This window comes from Carcharodon carcharias, chromosome 26, assembly GCF_017639515.1.
Source record: "Carcharodon carcharias isolate sCarCar2 chromosome 26, sCarCar2.pri, whole genome shotgun sequence".
Classification (NCBI taxonomy): Eukaryota; Metazoa; Chordata; class Chondrichthyes; order Lamniformes; family Lamnidae; genus Carcharodon; species Carcharodon carcharias.
In genome coordinates, this window is record NC_054492.1 from 41,741,449 (window position 1) to 41,766,513 (window position 25,065).

Sequence of the window (25,065 nt, forward strand, 5' to 3'; positions counted from 1 at the left end):
TAAAAAGCCATTCTAAGCCAATAGAGATTTTTGTTAAATTTTGTAAAAATTCAAACAAATGTGAATTATTTGGAAGATTTAAAGGATTTTGTTGGTTGAGAGTAATAAGAAAGGTGTGAAGAAAAAAATAATAAAATATCCAAAAATATACCTCAAGTTCTTGAGACAAAGGAAGTAATAAGCCAAACAACAAATTGGCCAAATAGTAGGAAACAAGTATAGCAATAAATCTTAGGAGCTCAAATTGGACAACCGTGACCAGTGGAATATGTTAGCTGTCAGTTCTATGATCTTTGCTGTTCACAATGATTTATATGCCATATTCCTCTCCATGGATCACTACCTTGACGTGGTAGAGGCTTATGCGTTCCGACAATCCCTTGAGCGATGCCATCGGGGGCTCCTTGCTCCTGGTAGGGCTATCCATAGCAGTGAGGTTGGGGAGAAGGTGTCAGAGAAAACATGGTCCAAAAGGTCCTTACAGGCAGAGCAGGTGAAAGAAGTGCGTGTATCACTGACTGCAAAGGCAGAAGATGGCTGAAGCAGCAAGGTGATCCTGGTAATCGTGCTTTGACACGTCACCAAAATCTAATCACCAGCCTGCCAAGATCGTGTGGACAATGACGGTGCCCCAAAGTCCTCATGTTAAACAAAGGGTCTAATTGCCAAGTCCTGTGGTGTACCAGACCATTGGGTTTGAACATCATTGACACCAGTGCCAGTTTGTCGAAAACGATGCTGAAATATGTCACCTCCTAAAACAAGGATGAGCAGCCTTCATTGCCTGGCAGAACAACCTAAGATCACAACTCAAGGAGGCAGCTTTTGGCAATTCCAGAAGATAAAGCACATGAGATATGAAGAGAAAACCTGAGAAATCCAGCAACATGCTGACCATCATGACAGGCAAAGCCTTTTTGAATCAAGGTTAAATTGACTAAATTCCCTTTTGTTCATAGCGTGGTATTTCTCTTCTTAAGGATGACAATGTCATCTGCCACCACTGGAAAGAACATTTTCAACAACTCCTTCATTGGGAATCCACAGGGGCAGGTGAAACTCTCCAGGCTATTCCCCAGTACCCTGAGGTGGAATCCATGGGTTAACCACCAACAACGGGAGAACTGCAACAAGCAATCAAATGGATGAAAAGCAACAAAGCCTCCAGCCTCGATGGTATTCAGCTGAGATCTTCAAACTGGTAGACACTTACTCACATTAAGACTTCATGCACTCATCCTCCGGATTTGGGAGGTAAAAGAACTTGCCCCCCACACCCAGATTTCAGGAATGCAACAATTATAAACATCTTCAAGAAAGGAGATAGATCATTCTGTGGTAAATATCAAGCTAGTTCCCTCTTGTCTACAGAGGGAAAAGTTTTGCAGTCTTCTGAATCACCTACTTCCTGTGGCTGAAGAAATCCTCTCAGAGACAGAGTGTGGTTTTAGACCTTCCAGAGGAACTCCCAGTATGACTTCTGTTGCCAGACAAATCCAAGAAAAATGTCAAGAACACCACCAGGAACTCATCATGACCTAAGTAAATAGTGAGATTCTGTGGATTGTCCTTCAAAGGTTTGGGTGTCCAAGAAACTTCATCACAATTCTGCAATCACTTGACATCATGATGACATGATTGCAATTGTCTTGGGTGGGGGATCCAAAACAAACACCTTCAAAAGCTGCACTGGAATAAAGCAAGATTGTGCGACAGCCCCCAAACTATTTTCAAACTGCCTGACAGTGACTCTTTACCTCAAAAGATCAACTGCCCTCTGGTGTAAGTATTAAATACCATTTAGATAGAAAGCTCTGCACTCCGGATCTCACTACCTCACAGGACATTCTCCTTATGTGCCCAAAGATCTGCAAGTCGCGCATTGGCCTGTTCAGTCAAATGAAGGCCTATGGCAGAAACTCATGACCCTGAGTAGACTTATTCCTGTATCAAAGGACAGTTGATGACGGTATGCTATATTGTTAACTCTTCCAGCACTGTCAATGAAAATTTGTTCCTGTAGCACTTCAGGACTGCAAATAAGTTATATTTTCAGGCTTCTAAAGGATACCCTGAAAGAGATGTCAAAGTTTAAATCGACAACTCCAATAACATAGGCAGATCAAATTTGAATATTAAGTCTCCTGACTATGAAATCAGCCTCTAAAACTGGCTTTTGAAAAAAAAAGTGCTTAATTTGGCTAAGTTGACATTGCGGGAAGAGTTTTAGTGTGCACAAAAAAATTCAAGAAATCGATCTGTTAGTATTTTAATTAAAACTTTGAACTAAATCCCAACCCCACAATCACATTAGCAATTCAATTTTGGTCAAATACAGTGGAATTCAGTCTTAATGCTTAGTGCTCATTAGGCAATACAGATCAAATCTTACTTGCTAAAATCTTTTCACCTTTTGTGGTGCGTTCTCCCCCCATTTGCAAAGAATGATCCATTGCCCTTTGGGTTCAAGGACCAGATCAATAAGAACATAACAAATAGGAACAGGAGTAGACCAAGTGATAAAAAAATGACCTAATTTGAAGTTTTAACAAGCAAGAAGAATTTTGCAGCTAGTTGAATACAAATTCAGTTGAGGATGAAAAATGCAATAACTTGTGGGAATGCCAATTATAATTGCATTCACTCATCTTGCAATTTGTGTGGAGTCAGTTTATTTCTAACCAAACTATGCACAGTATTCCCTCCTGATATAAAATGCCTCGCACAACTCGTTCTAAGCTTCACTAACAAGTAAAGAATTAGATTTCGAGGGCACTGAAATAATATCAAAAACTCGATAATCCCACAGTCCATACTGTTCAAACTGATATTTTAAAAAAAATTAAACCTTCAATAACTGACTGACCAATCCAAACCCTGACGTGATGGTTAAGAGACAGATGTTAATTACAGACTTGCTGGACACAGTACGATACTTTGGGCATGAATACTTCAAAAAATTTTTAAATTCATGGTTAATGTGGTTGTCTTGTATTTAGTTTTTGCAGCATTCCACAGTGGTTTTTCAGTAAATAAGATGTGTTTCCTTTGATCAAACAATTAGCAAGTGTGCTGCTACATGGATCCGTGTGTAGCAATCGACAGGATGCAACTAACAAGCAAAGGGCTGACTAAGTCAATCATTAGAACTGAATTCCACTGTATAGCTTTTTTGCTAACCTTAAAATGGAAGTTGCATAGCTGAAAATCCAAAAACGTACCTCAGCACCACTGTAGTTGAAGATTCCCACAACACTTACAGGGACAAGTTTATTCACACAACGACCAAGAGCTTTACGTCCAAGAGCAAAAACAAAAGGAATTTCTTGCTCTCGAGCCATGGCAATCACATTGTACAAAGCTTCATCTAGTCCGCCTGAGGGAAGAGCAAAATAAGGATGAATAAGGCAAAGTATCATTTCAGCATTGCAAGCCTACAATACCTTAATAAAACACTACCTACTGTACCTTTTGACTGAATTTTCTCACAGTTCGGAGAGATGATCACACATTTAATCTTTCTTAATCTCATATGCTTGGTCACTTCACGCAGACCCATGACAAGCCTTCTCTTCATTTTGGCTTTGATTGGATCTTTCTGGTAAATTCGCTCTTGAAAGCGAACAAGCTCTTGCAACAACAGTGTCACACATTCATCAATATCTTTACTAAGCACTTGGTTACAGTATCTGGAAAAAGAAAAGATTAAAATGAGAACAAAATTATTTCCAAACAGGGTTTAAGAGTTAGCAACTGTAGTGCTGATAAAACTGCATTGAAAGAAGCCGTAATACTGTTCCAACAACTTATAATAGTTAATTTGGCAACGCTAAAGTTAATGAGCTATTTCAATTTGTAGAGCATTCACAAACAACTGGACATTTAGAAATCTGTATCAGCACACATGCTTTGGAACTGATTGTCAATTTAATTGTGTTTGCAAAGTCTGCTGATGCTTTCATAGCCATTAACTATACATGCTCGTCAATATAAAATGACTAAGCAAACAACTGTTTCTTGATGAAAAAAAAAGTTACAAAAATCTTTATTCTATCCTACTATGCTGGTCTTTTATTTGAAAGATTTCCATGGCAAGTAAAATGCTCCATCATCTAATCATTCCCATTAAGTAAACATCGCACAAACTATTTGGAAAAGAAGCTGCCCCAGTCCAAACATTCTCAAGTTATCTTTTCCATTAACCAAATGCTCATTAACAAAACAAGGCTGAACATTAATTGGCAGTTGGTAGCCAAATGTCATAGCTTATCAAAAAGTACAATGTCTGAAGCTTTTTGGATACCTGAATGAGCAGGCAGCTAATGGTTTTACTGTCAATTCCATACTCCCAAATAAAAAGCATGGCTCTATATACATGTACTTGTACATGTACGTGTGGAGCTCTGTCCAGTCTGGGAATGCTATTGAGCTTTCAAAAATCAGCTCCTTCCTATGTTAGAAGTTTAAAAGTGATTGATTTGGAAATTTAAAAATTTGGCAGCATGTTATTTTAAGTTATACCGCAACTTAAAGTGCAAAGCTAGATTTCGCTTCATAGTTATCTCACAATCAATGCTAAACTGAGTATTTCCAAAAAATTGGGAGCATTATCTCATACTTCACATCTGTAGGATGCAAATGATTGCACCACACCAATGTCAAGTGTGTAGTATAAATAGGGTATAAGTACTTGCAGCACTATAAAGTAAAATAAGTCTGTTTGTGACATAGCGGTTTTATATTTTTCCCCAATAAATTAAGCCTCCAAAGATTCAAGTGCTACCTTCTGCTAAAGTACCATCAAGTAGTAAAGGCTCTACAATTGTTATTTTTGTCCTAATAACATTTTAAAATTCTGCAGCCTTCACATAAATATTTACCATTCAATATTAGCGCTTCTTGCACAAGTTTCTTCCTTCAGTGAGATATATGAATAACTGTCTTCAATAACAATGCCCATTTTGTGATGGAACCCGTTGCTTGATGAAAAATCATTTTGGTATGATTACCACCTACTTTGAGCTTACTTCCCTCTTTATTCAAAACTTTACATTCATTTGTACATTAGTGTGCAATGGATCAAAAATATGCCATTACAAGTACATTCCTTCTCAAAAATGGTGGCAAGTTGGCAAAAAAATGGATAAACAAAATGCTTTAAATCAACATTTTTTCTTTGCCTCCTCTAATGTGGAGTCAGGAAAATAAAACCAATACTCGTCATTCATTCAAAAATATAGCAAAAGGCTCTTTACTCAGCCCTCACTTCACAATTACTTTCAGCAGCAGTAGCTTTAGTTAAACCGCAACTTTAGTTTTTAAACAAAAGGCAGTTCAGCTACAGAACTTACTTCTGTAAGTACACTCAAACAACTTAGTATTCAAATTTTGCATTTCATCAATATATAACATTTATAGAAAGCCATCCTTTGCAGTTGTTAAATTACCCTGTATACAATCATACAGAAGCTACGCATTCAAGACGCCTGGGGAGGGGTTCTCTCAAAATTCTTTAACCTACTGCTTAAATATAGAACAATTCAGTTCCACATATAGCAATAACTTGCTAGTACAATACTTAGGAGTTCAAAATAATGCACCAATATTATTTCCATAAATGTTGCGACTGTAGCACTTTAAAACCTCTTTCCCATGGCCAATTTGATCAGCTAATTTGTACTGAAAATATAGGAGTTTAATGCCAATCTTCACCTTATATTTATTTCATTATCTTCAAACAATTACATTTTAGAGCTTTAAATAAAAGAACAGTTCTCAGTCGGATAATATGCTACTGAATTGTTCCGTGATCCTTCAATATTAAAACAAACAGGCATTCTAGAAACAGGTATTTTGTATAGAATTCAGCCCACTTTACACAGTATTACAAATTACGAACAATTCTCAGTCCAGTACTTCTATTCATAATGAGATAGAATGGGAAGCCATTTACACTGATGGATTAAGATGGCTGGTTCTAATGCAAAAGACAACTGGAAAACATCAGCAATACAGATATTTAGGATTGCAAGGCAATTCTATAGAACAAGCTAACAAGTTTAGCTAAATGCTGAGATATTAAGTCTCAACTTCAAAATATGTAAACTGACAATAAAAGACACTTTATGAAACTGAAAGAATCAAAGTAGCAAAGATTTTCAATAAAACTTTGTAATTCCAAATAAAGATTTTTACTTTCTTCTCTTTACAAAAAAAAGTTGTCACGGAAATTTGACTAAGAGATAGCCTTTTATAAATTTTCTTAAAAAGCTTACTCTCTAAAGCGCCTGCTATGAATCTTGGTGATTGTTGAAGAAGCCATTGGACTGCCAACTCCTGAGCTGACTGGAGACCCTTGTGAAACTGGCGTCATACTATATGGAGAATTCTGGCTTGCAGGAGACAGAGATGTATCACTGGGAACACTCAATCCAATGTCTGAAAATAAAAATAATTAACTTAATTAATTTGCTCCATGTTTCCTTTATTGCAGCTGCTTCATTCATCGTTAACGTCTGCTGTAATGTTAAAATTATCTACTGAATGCATGATCTTCAATCTATGAAGATATTCAACTTGCATACACAGCCCACCTCAGGGTAGGATGATGGAAGGTGCAAGGTGATGGTACAAAATAATGTTCCCCTGAAAGCAGTTGCACAGCTACTTTGGTGGTTATCTTCCCCACTTCATTATATTCTGTCTCATTCTGTATTATACCACCAGTTAGTTGGCCACAGAAGTCAGCAGGTGTCTCAAATGATAAAATAAGCGATATCTTCAATGTAGTAGCTCAAGTCAAGCAGCAGAAAGTCAAACGGGGGATTGAAGGACGAGTTAGGCTAAAGCTCAATGTGTAAACTTTTTGTCAAAGAATGAGGGGCACCATTTCGACAGCAAAAAAAAAAGAGTATACTTTCTTTCTGGTTTAATCTCTAAACACAATATCAAAGCAGTTCAGAAACTGGCAAGGGAACTCTGACTACTTAAACATTCAGACTTAATTTACAGCAGTGCATTTCTTAATCAACTATCTTCCTCAGATGCCCAGATTAAGATACCATGCTTGATGGAAACATGCCTTAAATACTGACTGGCCATGAAGTAACTGCAAGTCAAAAAGCTATAATCTTTTCAAACTGTTATTGCCAGGCAGGATAGAATTTATTACTCTAGATTTAATGAGAGATTTGTCAGAGGTTCATCAGATTTGCTTAGGTGTTGAGATATAAACAAGGATGAACTTTAGATCCCTCAAGCATCATGAAGTCTATCCAGACTTTACTAATTTCTTGCAGATTTACTTTTTGGAAAACAGAACTAAAAAAAATAAAGCTACTTACAGTCTAAGCTTATTCATGTGTAGTTGTTATGCCCTCACTCTATAAATAAAAGCATTGACTATTAAGGGACAACTGATACTGCAACCACAATCTGGATAGTACATTTGCTTTTTCAGATTTACCATCCCAAAGCCAGCTGACCATCACTTCGATAGCAGAAAGCAGGTGTTTTTTTTTCTTTCAATTTTTTCTACTCCATTCCCTACTCAATTTATTGCTAAGGTATTTTGGGCACCCTCTTATCTTGTCCAACCCTAGTGGTCATTCAACAAATGTAAGCATCAACAGTACTTCTCAAAACTTTAGAAAAAGTACAATTTAAATAATGCGGTAGCAGCTAGAACAAAAAAAATGCTTGCCGCATACCCAGGTCTAGTTAGAGGTATTTGTCGATATGCAGCATTTAGCCAAGTCCAGCATCAATTCTAAAAGTTTCCCAGTTGTCAGCTGGGCTGCTGGACAGAACCCCTTACAATGCGAGGTGTTTATTTCGAGGGCTTTTGCAAAAGAAAAGTAACAATATTTAACCTAATTTCTTACTGGTTAGTTATGGAGCCTGTTTGATAGTTGACATTAAGCAGCTCAAAGTCCAGTTTTATATTTTTAAAACTAGTCAGTCACCAGAACACAAAAATTTTGGAGGACATTAAAATAGCAGGCAAAATGTCATTACACAGAAACATGCTAGTCACATGCCAATAAGCTAAAGCTATAAAAAATGTAAAGAGCGTCCAAATGCTAGTGTAAAGAAAATAATTCCACCCTCCAGAGGACTTGCCTTCCTGAGAAACCACTTCTTGAGTTATAGTCTGCTCCTCTGGAAAACTCAGCTGTACATCACCTTGTTCCTCTGATCCTACAACTGTTGGTTCTATTGAAAATCTATTTTTCTTTTCTTCTCTTTCCTTCAGAATAATCTGTATGCAAAAGGGGAAAAAGCTTTAGTGTACCGATTGGAACAGTAACTGGGATACAATATCATAATTACCCCAATCCCAGAACATCAATTCACAGCATTATACAGGGCAGCCTAAAAAAAATTTACATCTCATGTACAACAATCTTAATGCTTATTCATCTTTCAAATCCCTCCAGTAATATTGTCATCTTCTCTACCTTTCCATTTAGTTGGATAAAGGGTGGCCAATGCTTTGCTGGAAGCTATAGCTCACAGCTGAAGAATGGAGCCCTTGTGTAATATGCTTTCCTTGACACCATCTCTCCACGAAGATGGGTCACTTAGTTACTACAAGCCTTCCCAAAAAAATTCACTAAGAATAAATATTCATGTTCCAATATCACTCGGGTATACTGCTGGTCAGTATGCATTTGATTCAACTAATTTTCACTTCAATAGAACCATTCTTTGTCAACAAAAATAATTTTTATTATAACTAAATTTCATTAAAGCAAACATTTTTAGGTAGGATTGAAGCTGTTCGCAGAAGTTTATAAACCAAATTTTCATCAAGCTCATGGTATAACATGAGAGCTGAAAATCTGTTTTAGATTACCGTTACCTTTTATTCAACTAACCATACTAGATATTTATTTTCTTAATGCACAATGACTACTCAACCAAGGTTTTACCTTTTTAAGTGCAGTTGGACGTTTTGCTTTTGGAATTTCCCTTTCCTTTCCTCTCTTCATCCTTGGGGCACCAGAGTCCAATGGATTATGAAATCCAATAAACTGCTGATTTTTATGTAAAGTTTTCATGCTCCCACAGTCTTTGACAGAAAAAAGAGTAGTTGTACCAACTGAGAAAAGAGCAAGAAAATCTTGATTAGTGAAATATTTAAACCACAAAGGGCAGCCTATCAAAGATCAATTTCTGTAAAAAAAAATGATATGGCATACAGAAAATATATGAGTTTAAATTGTGAAACTTGGGATATTTGATGAGATCAATTAGTGTGTGAGCATTTTTGTCTCCGAGGCCTGGGCTTAAATCCAGTCCTGTGGTTTATCACTCTGGCAGCTGCGATGGCCCTACATAAAATCATTTGAGGATCCCTCAGCTCAGTTCTATTGCACAAAGAAAGCACACAATAGATATTAGAAGGGATTGACACTGGTTCAATACAGGCGCTTTGCTATGGCAAGGGTTTACTCTGTAGACCCGACCTAGATGTGCGCAACATATTAACAATGTCTGCTGAAACTGGCGACTATGTTCCATTCCCTAAATGGAATCACACATTGATTGGTACAAAAATTAAAAACGACAAGAAAAGAAAGTGTGCTCAAGTTATCTTGCAAAACAAATAAAATATCACATCATAGAATTTAAAATGTGTTTTGCTTTTCTATACAACTTTTCAAAATAACCACTGCACTGCTCAAATGTGTGTGCGCCAATGGTACAGCAACATGTAATTAAAAAAATATACATAGTGATTCAGATTAGTACAGAATAAGGAAACTGCATACCAGCTAGTTCAGTATTACAGGTACAGGTACACTGTTCAGGCAATTAACAGAAAACAATTTATGTACAAGTGACAGAATAGGAAAATCTGGACTGTAAAGCAACCACACGAGGCAGTGTTCTCTTTACAGGAAAGGATGGATACATTGTACATCTCATCTTATTCTCCAACACTTCAGAATGGGCATCATTGAGAACTACAAAAGCATGTGAAGAAAAGTGCCTGGTAATTTTTTGTACAGCGGGTGAAGGTAGAGGGTGGGAGGGTGAGGAGGAAGGGACCAAACTGAAGAATGAAGTGTGGCACAGAGACCACACAAAAATAAAAATCCACCAAGTATAATTTTAAAACAAAAAAAAACAGCCCAGTGTTTTCTGCTCTTCAATCACTAGTGAATCCATAAGCATTGTTTGTAAGTGCTTTCCCACTTTAAATTACAGAAACATTACAGCGATGGAATTGCCTGAGAAAAAATTAAACAAGCACAGCAGCAGAATTTACCATACCAGAGTATGATAGAGGTTTTGTGTTAGTCAGTTGCTTTGCTTTCATGGCTTGTTGTTGTTTCTCTAGTGCAGCTAACATATCACCAAGGTCCAGTTGTACAGGGGCTTTGCTCTTCCTCCCTGCTGCCTTATTCAGAGCCTCCTTGGAAAAATACAAAACATAACGAGACCAGGCACAAAGAGCCAGAACCGTTGTACAATACTCACTGTAAACAACTGTTGCCCAACAGATTTATGTTCATTTTACAGTAGATAAATAAGGTAGCCTTTCATCTTAATGCACAACATTTTATACAACCTGAATTTAGACATAACTGCAAACTATTACATAGAGCAGCAAGTTATTTGGGGCCAGAGTTTTTTGCTTTTTGTAGTAGAAAGCAGAGTTATAGACAGGAACTGGAGCACTAACACAGAAAGTGAAAGCCATGAAATTCTTAACAAAATTTAAGTATGTAACTGTGAATCAAGCTTGCCTGATCTGCCCTTGCTTCTACTAAATAACAAATCAAACATTAAATTACTTAAGAAGCTTGCAGATATCAAAATTCACCCAAACTAAGCAAAACAAACTACATACTCATGCTAATAACTAATTCAGCAAATACTTTGCCTCTTACATTACTTATAACAATATCCACAACAGGGAGAGAAGAAGTTTAGAAATTCCTTTCAAAATTAAAAAAAGAAACTGACCTGGAGTTTTTTCTGCTCCATGCTAATCTCTGAGTATTCCTGAGCAGTAGCCAGAGCTGCAGCCAATGCTTTTTTCCTTTGACTTTTAGCACGTTTTGGAATAGCTGTAGTTATTGGAATAGGTGTCTGCACTATATTTATTGGAGAAGTTTCTGGCAGATCACCCAGCTAAAACAAGACATTAAAAAATTACTGGTGAAAATACTTAACATTTCAAATTCCTTATTCATCTCTTATAAAGAGCAATTTATTCCATTACCAAACAAAATGTTTACCTTCAATGGTAAATTCAGGCAATAGTTCCAGTTTATTTTCCAAAATGATACACATTACTATTTTAGTGAAAACATACAAATATTCAACATTTTGCTAAATGCATACGTATAAATGTGGTTGAACACAACACTCACCCCCAGTTGTTTTTTAGTAAGTTGACAAATGGAAGGATTTTTATTCTGTGCATTATCATGGGCTTTGCTCTTAGAAACCCCAACTCCAATAATTAATTCTGGAAACTCACTGTCATCCTGTATATAACAGAGATTTACACACTGCTGAAATGCAAGAATTTTTTATACACCTATTTGCAGGTTACTGGTGACTGTCAATGACCAACAACAGTGATCAGCTGTTAATACAAAGGTTAATAGCCTGGACATCATTATTAGATAAACGTACCATTGTCATATTGCAATGTATAATATAAAACAGAGGTGGGGAACATTTTTCTTATCAAGGGCCACTCACACAGACAAAATCAGTCATGAGCCACACAAAAAAAAAATTAAGTTGGTTTTTAAGAGAATACAGAAAAGTTCAACTCACCCACTGCTTTAATGTGATGGCTGAGCTTGCTTTTCCTTAATGAGTAGCACAGTTGTGTCTCAATCATAGCACTGCTGAAATTGAGCTCAACTTTTTGCTTGCTTTCCTTTCCCCATTTCCAATGTCTCTCTTTTCCCAATTTGTCTGTCTCTCTCTGTTCCTCTCCTTTCCCACTTTGTCTCACGCCCAAACCAGACCAAGGCAGTGACTCAACAACCCAAGGCTCTGGCCAACTCCCAGTCCGAGGTTAAATGTGGGCTTGGAACCTGGGCCTCCTACTCAGTCTGCAGGAGCCTAGCCCATCCTGGGGCACCAATGGAGCCAGGTGTCCTGTTCCTTTTCTCCACATCCCGGATTACTCACTTCGCTTCATCTGATCAGCAGTTGGCAGCTTCCTGTCCCTGCCCTGCATGCCTGCTCCTGAATCTTGGGCCATAATCTCTCCCCGCCCACAGCCTAGGCCACTGGTGACTGTCGTCAACGCTCAGGCATCTGAACATGGCAGCGGTTGGCCCACAGTACAGTACGTGGTGGTGGGCGCATTTTGAAGCCTCCTTGCTGGCCAGATGAAAAAGTGCAATGGGCCAAATCCAGCCCCTGGGCCAGGGGTTCCCCACCCTCATCATAAAACCTTCAGAGCAAATCAAATGATATCATATCATTTGTGCAAAACAGAACTGGCACAAGGTTTTGAAGATAGGAATTTAATTTGATCATGTCATAACATTCCATTGGTTTCAACTTGCATGAAAATAGGCCGTATCGAAGGTAATAGGAAGCAGAAGTTAATCCATTTCTTTACACCAATTTAAAAGCATTGATGCTCTCTGCATTCAACATCTCCTTGGTTTATAATCAGCCAACTTGGCATGAGTTAGAGATTAAACTCAAGGCCTTTCTGATTTGCATGACACAGAGCCACATAACATGCTGCATCTCACTCAACTGAGGCATCAGAGAAACAGCTAAGATGAGATGCAATTGACATGATCATTAAACATTTTGTTTTAGGTGTGGCTATATGAAACCTTCAATACCTCAAAACATAAAGAATCAGACTTTTGATCATCTCCAGTCATCCGCCCATTGACAAATTGTTGCGTTTCAGGCGACTGTCCGGCAGTCCAATCACGACTCTTTTGCTGGCTTGGCATTCTCGGTGAAGACAAACTCTGCACCTTCCCTCTGGAATTATCCTGCACATCAAGAATGTCGTAAAATAAAAACTAATCACTCTGTAAAAGCCCAGATTTTCATGGAAACCTACACCATAATAATGTTGCATTTATAGCTTGTGCCAATATCCAAGTGCAAACTTTTCAGGAAGGCGTAATTTGTACCATTACCTGCAAATTTCCCAGGAAACTGGCGTTAAATGTACTATTACTTGTGCCACAACAAAATTTCCAGGGCCAATTGCATACCTCTGCGGTTACCATCACCAAAAATGAATTTAAGTTAATTTTCACAGCTCCAGCCCCCATGAAAATTCTATGATGACATTGACTTTCTTTAATGGACGCCTGCTTTCAAACTAAGTGGCAGCAGCAGGGAAGAATTGACCCTGGTGACATGGCAGTGATCTGCTTTCTCAAAGATAGGAAAGAAAAAGGAGAGCTACTCATTTAAACTCTTGAGATATATTTGTGTAACTATGTCTAGCTCTTCTGAAAGGTTAGAATGATAGTAATCATGCAGTCAACCAAATTATTTACTATACATAAAATCCATGAAGATGTTCCTGTATTTAATCTCATAATAAATTAAAACTAAAACTCATCAAAGCTCCCAGAAATAGTCAAATTGTGATTGAAATAATCATCACAATCCTGCACCTGCAAGGAAACACAGGCAAAAGGAGCATTATTTCAATACTTTATTTAAAGAAAATAGCCAGTGCATTGTTTTGAGATGTCAATGAATTACTGTACATAAAGCTGCAGAAACATTACTCACGTTAGCCTAAATAAATAGACATGATCATAATTTGTTTAGTTAATGGCCTTTAATCAGCGTCCAAAAAGTGTTCATTGGATAGTTAACTCTACGTTAGAATTTATGAACACAACCATGCAGCATAATGTAATTGACAACTATTTCTGCTAGCTTCATCTTTCATTTTCTCCAGTTTATTGCTTCAAATTTCTATGTGGTGATTTAAAATTCTTTCACTGACACTGCTCAACATGGAGGTCAAAAGGGAGCAGTGCGGACACCTTGATTTGGTCAGTTTCACGTAAAACTACCATGATTTAGTTTGGTCACTGATTGAGGAGCAGCAGCATTAGTCATCAAAAGGAAAATACTGTGGATGCTTGAAAACTGCAATGAAACAGAAGATGCTGGAAATACTTAGCAGGTCAGGCAGCATCTGTGGAGAGGAACCAAGTTAATGTGTCAGGTCGAAATGATCTTGCATCAGAATTGAAGTTCTCATGAAAGGTCAGCATGAGCATAAATGTTAACTGTATTTCTCTCCACAGATGCTGCTTGACCCGTTTAGTATTTCCAACATTTTGTGCTGTTACATTAGTCATCAGCTGTGCTGCTTCCAATTCACTGTCACACTCACTGCAGTGTATTCCAAATAGAAATTTGGAAAAACATTTGAGGAAATTATCGAAGGTGAGGTCAGCAAACTAGGCGATGATTACAGGGTACGTCACTGACTGTGGTGTTGCTGAAAAAAAAAAAAATGGACCATCAAGGGACACTAAAGCAGTCTGACATAGTAACAGGGCATAGCATACAAGGCGGGGGTTGGAGAGCGTGCGCGAGAGACAGCCAGCCAGAGCCAGACAGAGAGAGAGAGCCAGCCAGAGAGAGAGAGAGAGCCAGCCAGAGCCAGACAGAGAGAGAGAGAGCCAGCCAGAGAGAGAGCCAGACAGAGAGAAAACTCACACAAGCAGGGGATGTCAAAGGAAATTGCACCTAGTCTCTGTATGCTTTAGAAAGCCAAAAACTGAGCAACACTGGCAATGACACATAAGAGCTTTGCACATTTTCTCCCATCCTTCTCAGTCAAACAATAATGTACCTTACAAAGACTAAAGGTGTCACTGGAGAACTTGTATTTTAATATTTATAAAAGGTTGCTTTATAGAAAGTGAAATCAGTCACTGAAGTCATTGTCAAGTAATGCAAAAACTACAGTAAGTTGAAACACAGCATATTATGCAAAGTTTTTAAAGGCCACAGAAAATACTTGAAATAAACTCTCAGCCGATGAGCTGTTGTGTTTGAATGGATCAGTAAGCCTGGGCTAGCAGTTTAGCTGCATATTGCTATTGAACCTGCTGTGTACCTTTTGCAGTTTCTGTTTATATAGTTCAGATTTTGAACATTGGCATTTATTTCTGTTTAAAAACCCTCAGTCACAGAGTTTTACAGCATGGAAAATGGCCCTTCAGCCCATCGTGTCCGTACCAGTCATCAAACCCCTATCTACTCTAATCCCAATTTCTAGCACTTGACCCGTAGCCTTGTACGCTATGGCGTTTCAAGTGCTCATCTAATTACTTTTTAAATGTTGAGGGTTCCTGACTCTACCACCCTTTCAGGCAGTGAGTTCCAGATATCCCCCATCCTCTGGGTGAAAAAAAAATCCTCCTGCCCCTTATCTTAAATATATGCCCCTTGGTTATTGACCCCTCCACTAAGCGGAAACATTTCTTCCTATCTATGCCCATCATAATTTCATACATATCAATAGGTATCCCCCTCAGCCTTCTTTACTCTAAAGAAAACAATCCCAGCCTATCTAGTCTCTCTTCATATCTGAAACACTCCAGCCCGGGCAACATCCTACTGAATCTCCTCTGCACCTTCTCTAGTGCAATCACATCCTTCCAATAGTGTGGCAACCAGAACTGCACACGGTACTCCAGATGTGGCCTAACTAGCATTTTATACAGCTCCATCATAACCTGTGGCTCTTGTATTCAATGCCTCAACTAATAAAGGCAAGTATCCAAATGCCTTCTTAACACCTTATCTACCTGTCCTACTTCCTCTCTGGTCTTTACCCATAATTTGGACCTAGACAACAGCATCAACCTCATGAGTCTGTTCTGCTTCCAGAGCTTAAATGTCTCCAGTTTTTCAGCCACCAGAAATGGGCAGAGTACCAGGTGTTCCAAACAATGAGATCAGAACTTCCTCAGATTTGTTTTCTCTACAAATCTATTGTGAGAGAATTCCATCTAACTTCCCTTCTAATTCCACTTTATTCTTTTTGAAACTGGCTGATTTCAACTGCTCATTGCAATGAACAAAGTGCGCAATCATTTTCACAATGTTAATAACTTCCACTGACTCATATTTCCTGGTCCAGACTATATGGTTTGTCTCTCACCCCTTAATCAGAAAAATGTTGAAAGTTAAATGAATGCAAATTTGAATTTACATTAATAGCAAAAATTCTTGCTTCGAGTCACTTGAAACAATTTCCTTGTAATGTAGTGCTAGAGATCTTGGGTTGTTTGCAACAGCACCAATTAGTACAAAGTGGATTTAGCATACCAACTGGAAGGCAAACAATTTTCTAGATGTTAAAACATTTTAACCTTGGATAGTCCAAATTCTTTAACTATTGTAGCAGGTTTACACAAACATACCTGCGAGTTTCGTAGATTTGCTGGTCTGCCACTTCGACCACAAGAAAATGTCTGGATCCTGTCCATCCCAAATCTCTGTGGTACTTGGGAAGCTACATTTGCCCAGCTGGGGCCTCCTGGCAAGAAGACCATTCAACCACATTAATAACTATAACTGAACACTTCACTTAAAGGATGAATTAATAAAATGTGTATATTAAAACATACTAAATGTGTAGAATCACATGATGCAAACTTTCATAAATATCAGCAGTTAGGTCATCTCCTGCATGATTGTGATTAAATGAATTATTAATTTACACTTGGATATATGCAATCACAAAATAAAAACCATTTTAGGGTTATAAAATTTAAATATTGCAACTTAATTTTACATTAAAAAATAAAATGCAAATAAATTCTAGGACAATGATAGATGCAATTGCCATAAATCAAAAAAACTAAATCTAATCAGACTATATTGCAACATCTCTCCAAACACTTTTTTCTTTACAAATATAATTTAATACAAATAAATGTAAGAAGTATTAAGCATAGGAAGGGAAAGAAAATTTCAAATGTTGTGTCTACTTCATGAATGAAGCACAAAGTTCAACATTCAATAAGTGTGACCAAAGCAGTACTATAATCAATAAAGCAAAGAGCCATTCAAGTATAAAATCAACTAATTCAAGGTGGCGAACCACGACTAACTTCTCAGGGCAGCTAGGGGTGAGCAATTAATGAGGCCGTGCCATGATGCTTTAAAAATCACAGGAAATCATGCTCTGTTCAGACCACACCTTTCGTAATTTTCCCAGTCCCAGTCATGCAGATAAGGGAGACAATGTGGTTTAAACAGTCAGCACTAATCCTTAACATCAGAAAACTAAGAAATGCTAGCCATAGCTCAACTGTAGCATTCTGGCTTCGGGGTCAGAAAGTTGCAGGTATAAATCCTAGTCCAGAGGAGGGCACAATCTAGGCCATACATTGCCATACTCCAAGTATTGTACTGGAGGGGTTGTCGATCTGCCTAAACATTAAACTGAGGACTGCCTAAACCCTCAGGTGGATTATACCATTAGTAGGCATGTTCTCCTGGCATCCTAGCAAACATTTATCTTTTAACCAAAACCACCAAAATATTCTGTTTAGTGATTTTATTGACGTTTGAGAGACCTTCAAAAAAATACCTCATTGGCTGTAAAAAGCCTTGGAATGTACTTAGGTCATGAAACATGCTTACAAATGCAAATTCTTCCTTTTCTTCTCAAATATGGGCTTTTCAGCTTCAAAGGAGAGGTGAAAGATAATCTTATAAAGAGACGTGGAAGATAGCAAATAATGTTGATATGGTGAATTGGAAAATAAAATTGCAGGAATACGATAAGAGACACAAGATTCGAACGAAATAAAGTCTGATTTAGGACTGATATCAATAAGATCTTTTTACTGATGGTAATCAACTATGGAATGGAGTTCGAGGTACATGAGTGAAGGTTAAAAACTCTAGGAATCAACAGCAGCCCATATTCATTAAAAAGGGTCTTTGCTGAAAGCTGGATAGCACCTTTGCAATAATTTATTTACAGAGTGCTTATTTTCACCTCTAACATTGCCCGACTTCACCCATCTCAGCTCATCTGCTGCTGAAACCCTTATGTGTTTTTGTTACATCTAGACTTGACTATTTCAATGCGCTCCTGGCTGGCCTCAGATTCTATAATCTGCAAACTTGAGGTCATTAAGAATTCTGCTGCCTGTGTCTTGCATCAAGTCTCATTCATCTATTATCCTCCTGTGCTCACTGATCTACACTGGCTCCTGGTCAAGCAGATTTTAAAATTCTCATCCCTGTTTTCAAATCTCTCTACAGTCTTGTTGCTCCTTATTTGTGTAATTGCCTCCAGTCCCAGAATCTTCTGAGATATCTCTAATTCTACCTCCCTGAGCATCCTGAATTTTAATTGTTCCACCACTGGTGACGCTTTTAGTTGCCTAGAACCTGAGCTTTGGAATACCCTCCATACACCTTTCTGCATTCTACCTTGCTTTCCTCCTTTAAAACATTCTTCAAAACCTACCTATTCGACCAAGCTTTTGGTCATCTGACCCGATATCTCCTTATGTGGTTTGGTGTCATATTTTGTTTCATAATTCTCTTGTGAAGTACCTTGGGACATTTTATGTTAAAGGCACTATAAGTTGTTGCCGTGCAGCTACATTTTCTTCACTTAATTCCCTCCTCAAGAAATGCTTGTGTTTCTAACTAAAAAGCCCTAATAACATGGAATATTGAACAATGTCATCCTTTGTTGCAGGATCATGTTCATCATTCCCACTTTTCCACGAAGCACTCAAATACTTGAACATGGCACCTGTTACAGAAGTTGTGTGATTTGGACCTATCACCAGTACCAGCAGCAGACAATGAACCAGCACAATCAAAGGCAACCAGCATGATTTGGATTGCTGTTGACAGACCTGACTCAGTTGTGTCCCAAACCAAAGAATTGCAATCAGATAAAAAAAACTAAAATATATACTGAAAACAGAGAACAAACACCAAGATATGCAGAACATGTTCAAACAAAAACCTTTGAAGAAAAAAGCTTAAACTTTAAAACATCTTAACTGTGGACAACAAAACAATGCAGAATAGTTTTTTTATAAGTCAAGTAGATTGCTGCCAATGGGAGACAAAGAAATAAAGCAGGAAGTGGAGAATAAGGATATGCATAGCACAAGCAGCATTTGAAGATAAGGTGTCAATCAAGGTTTAAAAAGGGACGGTCCTTTATTTTGAAGAATGACTTGCTTATTTGGGGATTGATAAAATCATTTTCATCTAACAGCAGGAGATAATACATTAAGGCTCAAGAAATCAGTAATTTTATTTATATTAATTTTTTCTCCACCAAGGCTAAGGGGACAGGGTGGACGAGTGGGGCTAGCTAAATTGCTCTTGCAGAGAGCTGGCACAGGTTCAACAGGCCGAATAATCACCTTCTGTGTTGTAACCATTCTACGATTCTATTCTAATCTTCCTTATATTACTTGAATTACTTTGAATATGTAGAACAGAAACAGGACATTTGGTCCAAGAGGTCGATGCCAAAGTTTATACTGCACAAGAGTATACTCCCCTCCAATTACCACTTCCCACCCAGCCCCCTTATACAGTATTCTCTTCTCCTGAATCTATGCATCAAGCCTCCCCCTTTAAATCATCAATGTTTTATACTCCAATCACTCCCATGAGGCAGTGACTTCCATATTCTCACCACTGCTGTGAAAATGTTACTGCACAAATATCTAGTTTAATTTTAATTACCTGTGATCCCCGTTAAATCATCTACCTGAAATGAAACAAACAATAATTTAATCCAACTCTGTATATGAGTATTCACCATATTCCATTAAAACCAAATCCATAATTTCAAAATGAATATGCATTGACAATTACTAGAAAATATTTATTCCAGAACAGAACCCAAACTAGGTTTTACTATCTGGACTTTGTCAGTTCTATTCAAATGTAAGAAATTTCTTCTGAACGCAGTAAAACACAAGTCTAGTTTTGAATGACTGGATGAAAGTGCTGTTTGCACCATTAACTTATTTTACGATCTACTTTTTTTTTTTACAGTTTGAAATGTAAGCTTTGTTAAATGTACCAAATAGTTTTGAGGCGGATTCAGTTTTATGGTTTTTACGACACACGCAATAGTGTGCAACATGAAAACTTTCAAACTAGTTCTTTGAAAACTGATATTTGACTTCATAATACACAATGTATAATGCACAGCTGAAGTCTTCCCCATGATTGGTTCAGATGGAAGTGAGCTCTCTGGTACATCCAACCTTGATCCCAACCTGATCATGTCATCACAGCTATCCAGGCAAGCAAGCAGAACTCAGCTTAATATCATTTGAAGGACTGCATATATAACAATGTGTTTTCTCTTATTTAGTGCAAAGGCACAACCTTTTGACCTAGAGGGTGTGTTAACCAACTCAAACAATTTTAAGCCCGATTACAAAACCAAGAATGAGTTTATTCAATTTTGGCCTGTTTTTTTAAAGAAATTTTTTACAGCTCTTCAGATTAAATTTCAATGGCTATCTATTGGATAAGACAATTCCACTCAAAACTTTTCCCAATAAAACTACCTACTCTTCCTTTTAAATTGAATATTTTATTGTAAATCCAATATGAAATCATTCTGGATTATGATGTTACCAAATAAAGAGCTTCAAGCTACATTATAACAAGGAATAGTTATTTAAATCTCAGATATCTTAAACCATGAACACTATGATTCAATCTGTTATCAGCACTCTTTCTGCTACATTTCAATATCATAGTTTATTTTGATTACATAAACTATGTACATAAACTATGTAGATTTACATACTTTGCATTCTGTACTCCTTGTAGTAGCTGATGTGGTCAGACTGTGACTGTGCTTGGGACTGCAGTAGCCACTATCACTGTCAATGTCAGCTTCACTAGCTCCTTGTTCACTTGAAGATTCAGCAGCAGGGTGAGATGCTCTTCTTCTCCTGACTTTTGATTTCCATAGCAAGGGACTGGCCCTCTCAGAGAGTGATTTATTGGCTACATCCCCAGGAAAGTCTTTCAATGACAAAGACAATCACATTTACAACAAAATATATAGATTACAACAAAGCTTTCAAAAAGCTTCACATCTTATTTTAGTACCATCCATTTCTTCTATACATGTTACGATTTTACATTACCAAAACAAAAACTATACTTTGGGAAAGATTGGTCATAACATGGTATCAACAAACCAGGTCTGCTCAAAAAATTAAAATACTTTTGCTGAGTCTTCCACAATAAAACATCAAAATGCTTCCGCATGTCCATCAGATTTCCATAACTAGAAAGCCGATAATATGTAAAACCGCAAGCAGTACTTTGTTTATTCAATAACTTCTAAAAAAAATCTCATGACTTGATATTGGGGTGACAGGATGACTTTATGGCATTCCATCTGAAAACCAAGGATTTTTCATATATAGTATAATCACCACTATCAGGGTGTGCTTAAAGCAGAAAAAGTGCAGCAGGTTCTGAATTTGGGAATATCAAGTGCAAAAAGCTGGTATTCAAAGTATAACTTAAATTCAAAACTACATTTGCCATATGTTTGATATTTTTAAATGCAAAAGATCATCCCTCATTTAAATATCCCCATTCACCATTATATGGCCTTGCTCCTGTGCTGACATTTCTGTCGATGGCTTGCTACAGTACTTCAGTGAAACTCAAGGAACAGCATCTTATGTTTACCTCAACTCAGCACTCCACAGCCTTTTGGACTCAACATGGAGTTCAACAACTTTAGATCATAACCTCTACCTCCCTTCTTTTTCAGTTGTGCTGGGTCGATCTTCATCTTGTTTCTTCTTTTATCCCTTCATGTTGCACTTAGGTGGCTGCTATGCAGCAGTTCAAACCAAGGCCACATTTGACCGAGTGTGATATCAAGCAGTCCTAGCAAAACTGGAGTCAATGGGAATCAGGGGGAAAACTCTCCATTGGCTGGAGTCATACCTAGCACAAAGGAAGATGGTTGTGGTTGTTGGAGATCAGTCATCTCAGCTCCAGGACATCACTGCAGAAGTTCCTCAGGATAGTGTCCTAGGCCCAACCATCTTCAGCTGCTTCATCAATGACCTTCCTTCCATCATAAGGTCAGGAGTGGGGATGTTCGCTGATGATTGTCACAATGTTCAGCACCACTCGCATCGCCTCAGATACTGAAGCAGTCCATGTCCAAATGCAGCAAGACCTGGACAACATCCAGGCTTGGGCTGACAAGCAGCAAGTTACATTTGCACAAGTGCCAGGCAATGACCATCTCCAACAAGAGAGAATCTAACCATTGCCCCTTGACATTCAAGGCCATTACCAGCATTGAATCCCTCTCTATCACCCTGGGGGTTACCACTGACCAGAAACTGAACCGGACTAGCCACATAAGTATTACAGCTACAAGAGCAGATCAGAGGCTAGGAATCCTGCGACTAGTAACTCATCTCCTGATTCCCCCAAGCCTGTCCACAATCTACAAGGCACAAGTCAGGAGCACAATGGAATACTCTCCCCTTGCCTGAATGAGTGCAGCTCCAACAACGCTCAAGAAGCTTGACACCATCCAGGGCAAAGCAGACCACTTGATTGCCACCCTGTCCACAAACATTCACTCCCTCCACCACAGTGGCAACAGTGTGTACCATCTGCAAGATGCACTGCAGGAATTCACCAAGGCTCCTTAGACAGCACCTTCCAAACCCATGACCACTACCATCTAGAAGGAGAAGGGTAACAGATACCTGGGAATACCACCAACTGGAAGTTCCCCTCCAAGCCACTCACTATCCCAATTTGGAAATATACTGCCATTCCTTCACTGTCACTGGGTCAAACTCCTGGAACTTCCTCCCTAAAAGCACTGTGGGTGTATCTACACCACATGTACTGCAGCGCTTCAAGAAGGCAGCTCACCACCACCTTCAAGGGCAATTAGGGATGGGCAATAAATCCTGGCCTAGCCAGTGAAGCCCACATCCTTTGAATGAAAAAAAAAATTGGACAATACCTTTGTTTCATTACTATATCCATTGCACTCTCTTTAGCTGTTGCACTATGAAATATTTTGTTATTTAATCTCCCCTATCCTATTACAGACCTTTGTTCTTCCTGCTCCCTCTCCCCTTCCACTGGCTTAAAATTACAAGAGGAATTGAACATAAAAGTAAGGATGTTACGTTTCAGTTATACAGGATATTGGTGAGATCACGTCTCAAATACTGTGTGCAGTTTTGCTCTCCTTATTTAAGGAAGGATGTAAATGTGTTGGAGGTAGTTTACTAGATTGATACCTGGAATGAGCAGTTTGACTTATGAGGAAAGGTTAGACAGACTGGACTTGCTTCCTCTGGAGTGTAGAAGAGCAAGGGGCAACTTGATTGAAGTAGATAAGATCCTTAATGGTATTGACAAGGTGGATGTGGAAAGGATGCCCCCTCTTGTGGGCGAGTCCAGAACAAGGGGGCACTGCTCTAAAATTATGTGCTGCCCTTTTAGGACAGAGTTGGAGCAGAATTTTTTTTCTGAGGGTTGAGAGACTTTGGAACTCTGCCTCGGAAGGTGGAGGAGGCAGGGTCATTGAACAGTTTTAAGGCGGAGATAGATAGATTCTTATTAGGCAAGGAAATTAAAGGTTACCGGGGGTTGATAGGAATGTGGAATTCAAAACACAAACAGATCAGCCATGATTTTATCGAATGGCAGAGCAGGCTCAAGGGGCTGAATGGCCTACTTCTGCTCCTATTTCATGTGTTTGTAAAAGCTCTTATGTTTCCTTCTTTCTTCAGTTTTGCTAAAGGTCATCGACCCAAAACATTAACTCTGCTCTCTCCAATAGATGCTGGCTGAGCTACTAAGCATTTGCAGCATTTTTTGTTTTTTTATTACCGACTAACAATGAAATGATGCTTTGAATTTCAGTGCCAAATGCTCACTTTTACTGAGAAAAAGATGTTTTAACACTGATAAAGTGAATGAAGAAATATGACAATTGTTACTTCCAAATAATATCTTTAGGATATGCTAATTTGCTGGGATTCAGGATTTCTATATTTGAATGAATTTTCTTCGTTTGGTTAAATTTGATCAGAATCTAGTAGTTTGGAAATATATGATTTTTCACCAAATTAAACTTTTGAACGAAAGATTTCTTACCGGTTTGCTGACTGGCATCCACCAGCAATACAATCTTTGATCTATTTTCAGGACCTGAGGCATTGCTTTCCTTTTGAACAGCTACACTTCTTACCAGAGGCTTGCTGGTTCTCAAGACCTGCACAAATATAAGAAATTGACCCATTGCTCAAAAATATCGAAATTGTTATTAGTCTAAACAGAAGTTTAGCTAGTTCAATAGCTGAGCAAATTTACAACAACTTACATATAGGTAGATTTAAAGGATTGGCTTAAAGGAGGAAAGGAATATAGAGGCAGAGGCGTAGAGTTTGGGGCCTAGGCCCTAGATTCAATCCTAAATTCATTCAGGGTTAGGTACTCTCAGTTGGGTCAGCAGTAGGATGCTACAAGTGACTTTGGGGTTCCTCAGGGAGAAAAATAAGCTGGGAGACCCAGGCCATGATTGAGCAAGAATGGTTGCAGAAAGGAGGTAGCAAATGTAACCCCACTATTTAAGAAAGGAGGGAGAGAGAAAACAAGAAACTGCAGACCTGTTAGCCTGCCGTCAGTAGTAGGGCAAATGCTAGAATTTATTATAGAGGATGTGATAACTGAACACTTTAAAAAGTTATGGTAAGATTGGGCAGAGTCAACATGGATTTATAAAAGGCAAATCACGTTTGACAAAACAGTTGGAGTTTTCGGACGATGTACCTAGCAGGATGGATACTTGAGAACCGTCTATTAGGATTTTCATAAGAGTTTTGATAGGGTCCCCAACAAGAGATTAGTAAGCAAAATTAGAGCATGTGGGATTGGGGGTGATATACCTGTATAGGTTGAGGATTGGTTAACAGACAGAAAACAGAGTAGGGATAAGCGGATCATTCTCAGCTTGGCAGGCTGTGATTAATGAGGTACCGTGAG

The 25,065-nt window shown here is 38.2% G+C and overlaps 1 protein-coding gene across 6 annotated transcripts in view; it reads right to left on the reverse strand.

The window, feature by feature from the left end:
• secisbp2l (SECIS binding protein 2-like) overlaps positions 1-25,065 on the reverse strand; it is a 64,589-nt gene that overhangs the window by 6,918 nt on the left and 32,606 nt on the right. For 5 of the 6 annotated variants that reach the window (XM_041174860.1, XM_041174862.1, XM_041174864.1 and 2 more), the window contains 13 exons: positions 24,178-24,295; positions 20,819-21,039; positions 19,735-19,759; positions 16,419-16,534; positions 12,840-12,998; positions 11,388-11,504; positions 10,978-11,145; positions 10,282-10,423; positions 8,934-9,103; positions 8,122-8,260; positions 6,276-6,438; positions 3,469-3,689; positions 3,222-3,376 (listed from right to left, as the gene is read on the reverse strand). In XM_041174860.1, coding sequence (XP_041030794.1) covers positions 3,222-3,376; positions 3,469-3,689; positions 6,276-6,438; positions 8,122-8,260; positions 8,934-9,103; positions 10,282-10,423; positions 10,978-11,145; positions 11,388-11,504; positions 12,840-12,998; positions 16,419-16,534; positions 19,735-19,759; positions 20,819-21,039; positions 24,178-24,295 — 1,914 coding nt within the window. The remainder of the gene's footprint in view (positions 1-3,221; positions 3,377-3,468; positions 3,690-6,275; positions 6,439-8,121; positions 8,261-8,933; positions 9,104-10,281; positions 10,424-10,977; positions 11,146-11,387; positions 11,505-12,839; positions 12,999-16,418; positions 16,535-19,734; positions 19,760-20,818; positions 21,040-24,177; positions 24,296-25,065) is intronic. The other variant, XM_041174861.1, reaches the window with a different exon arrangement.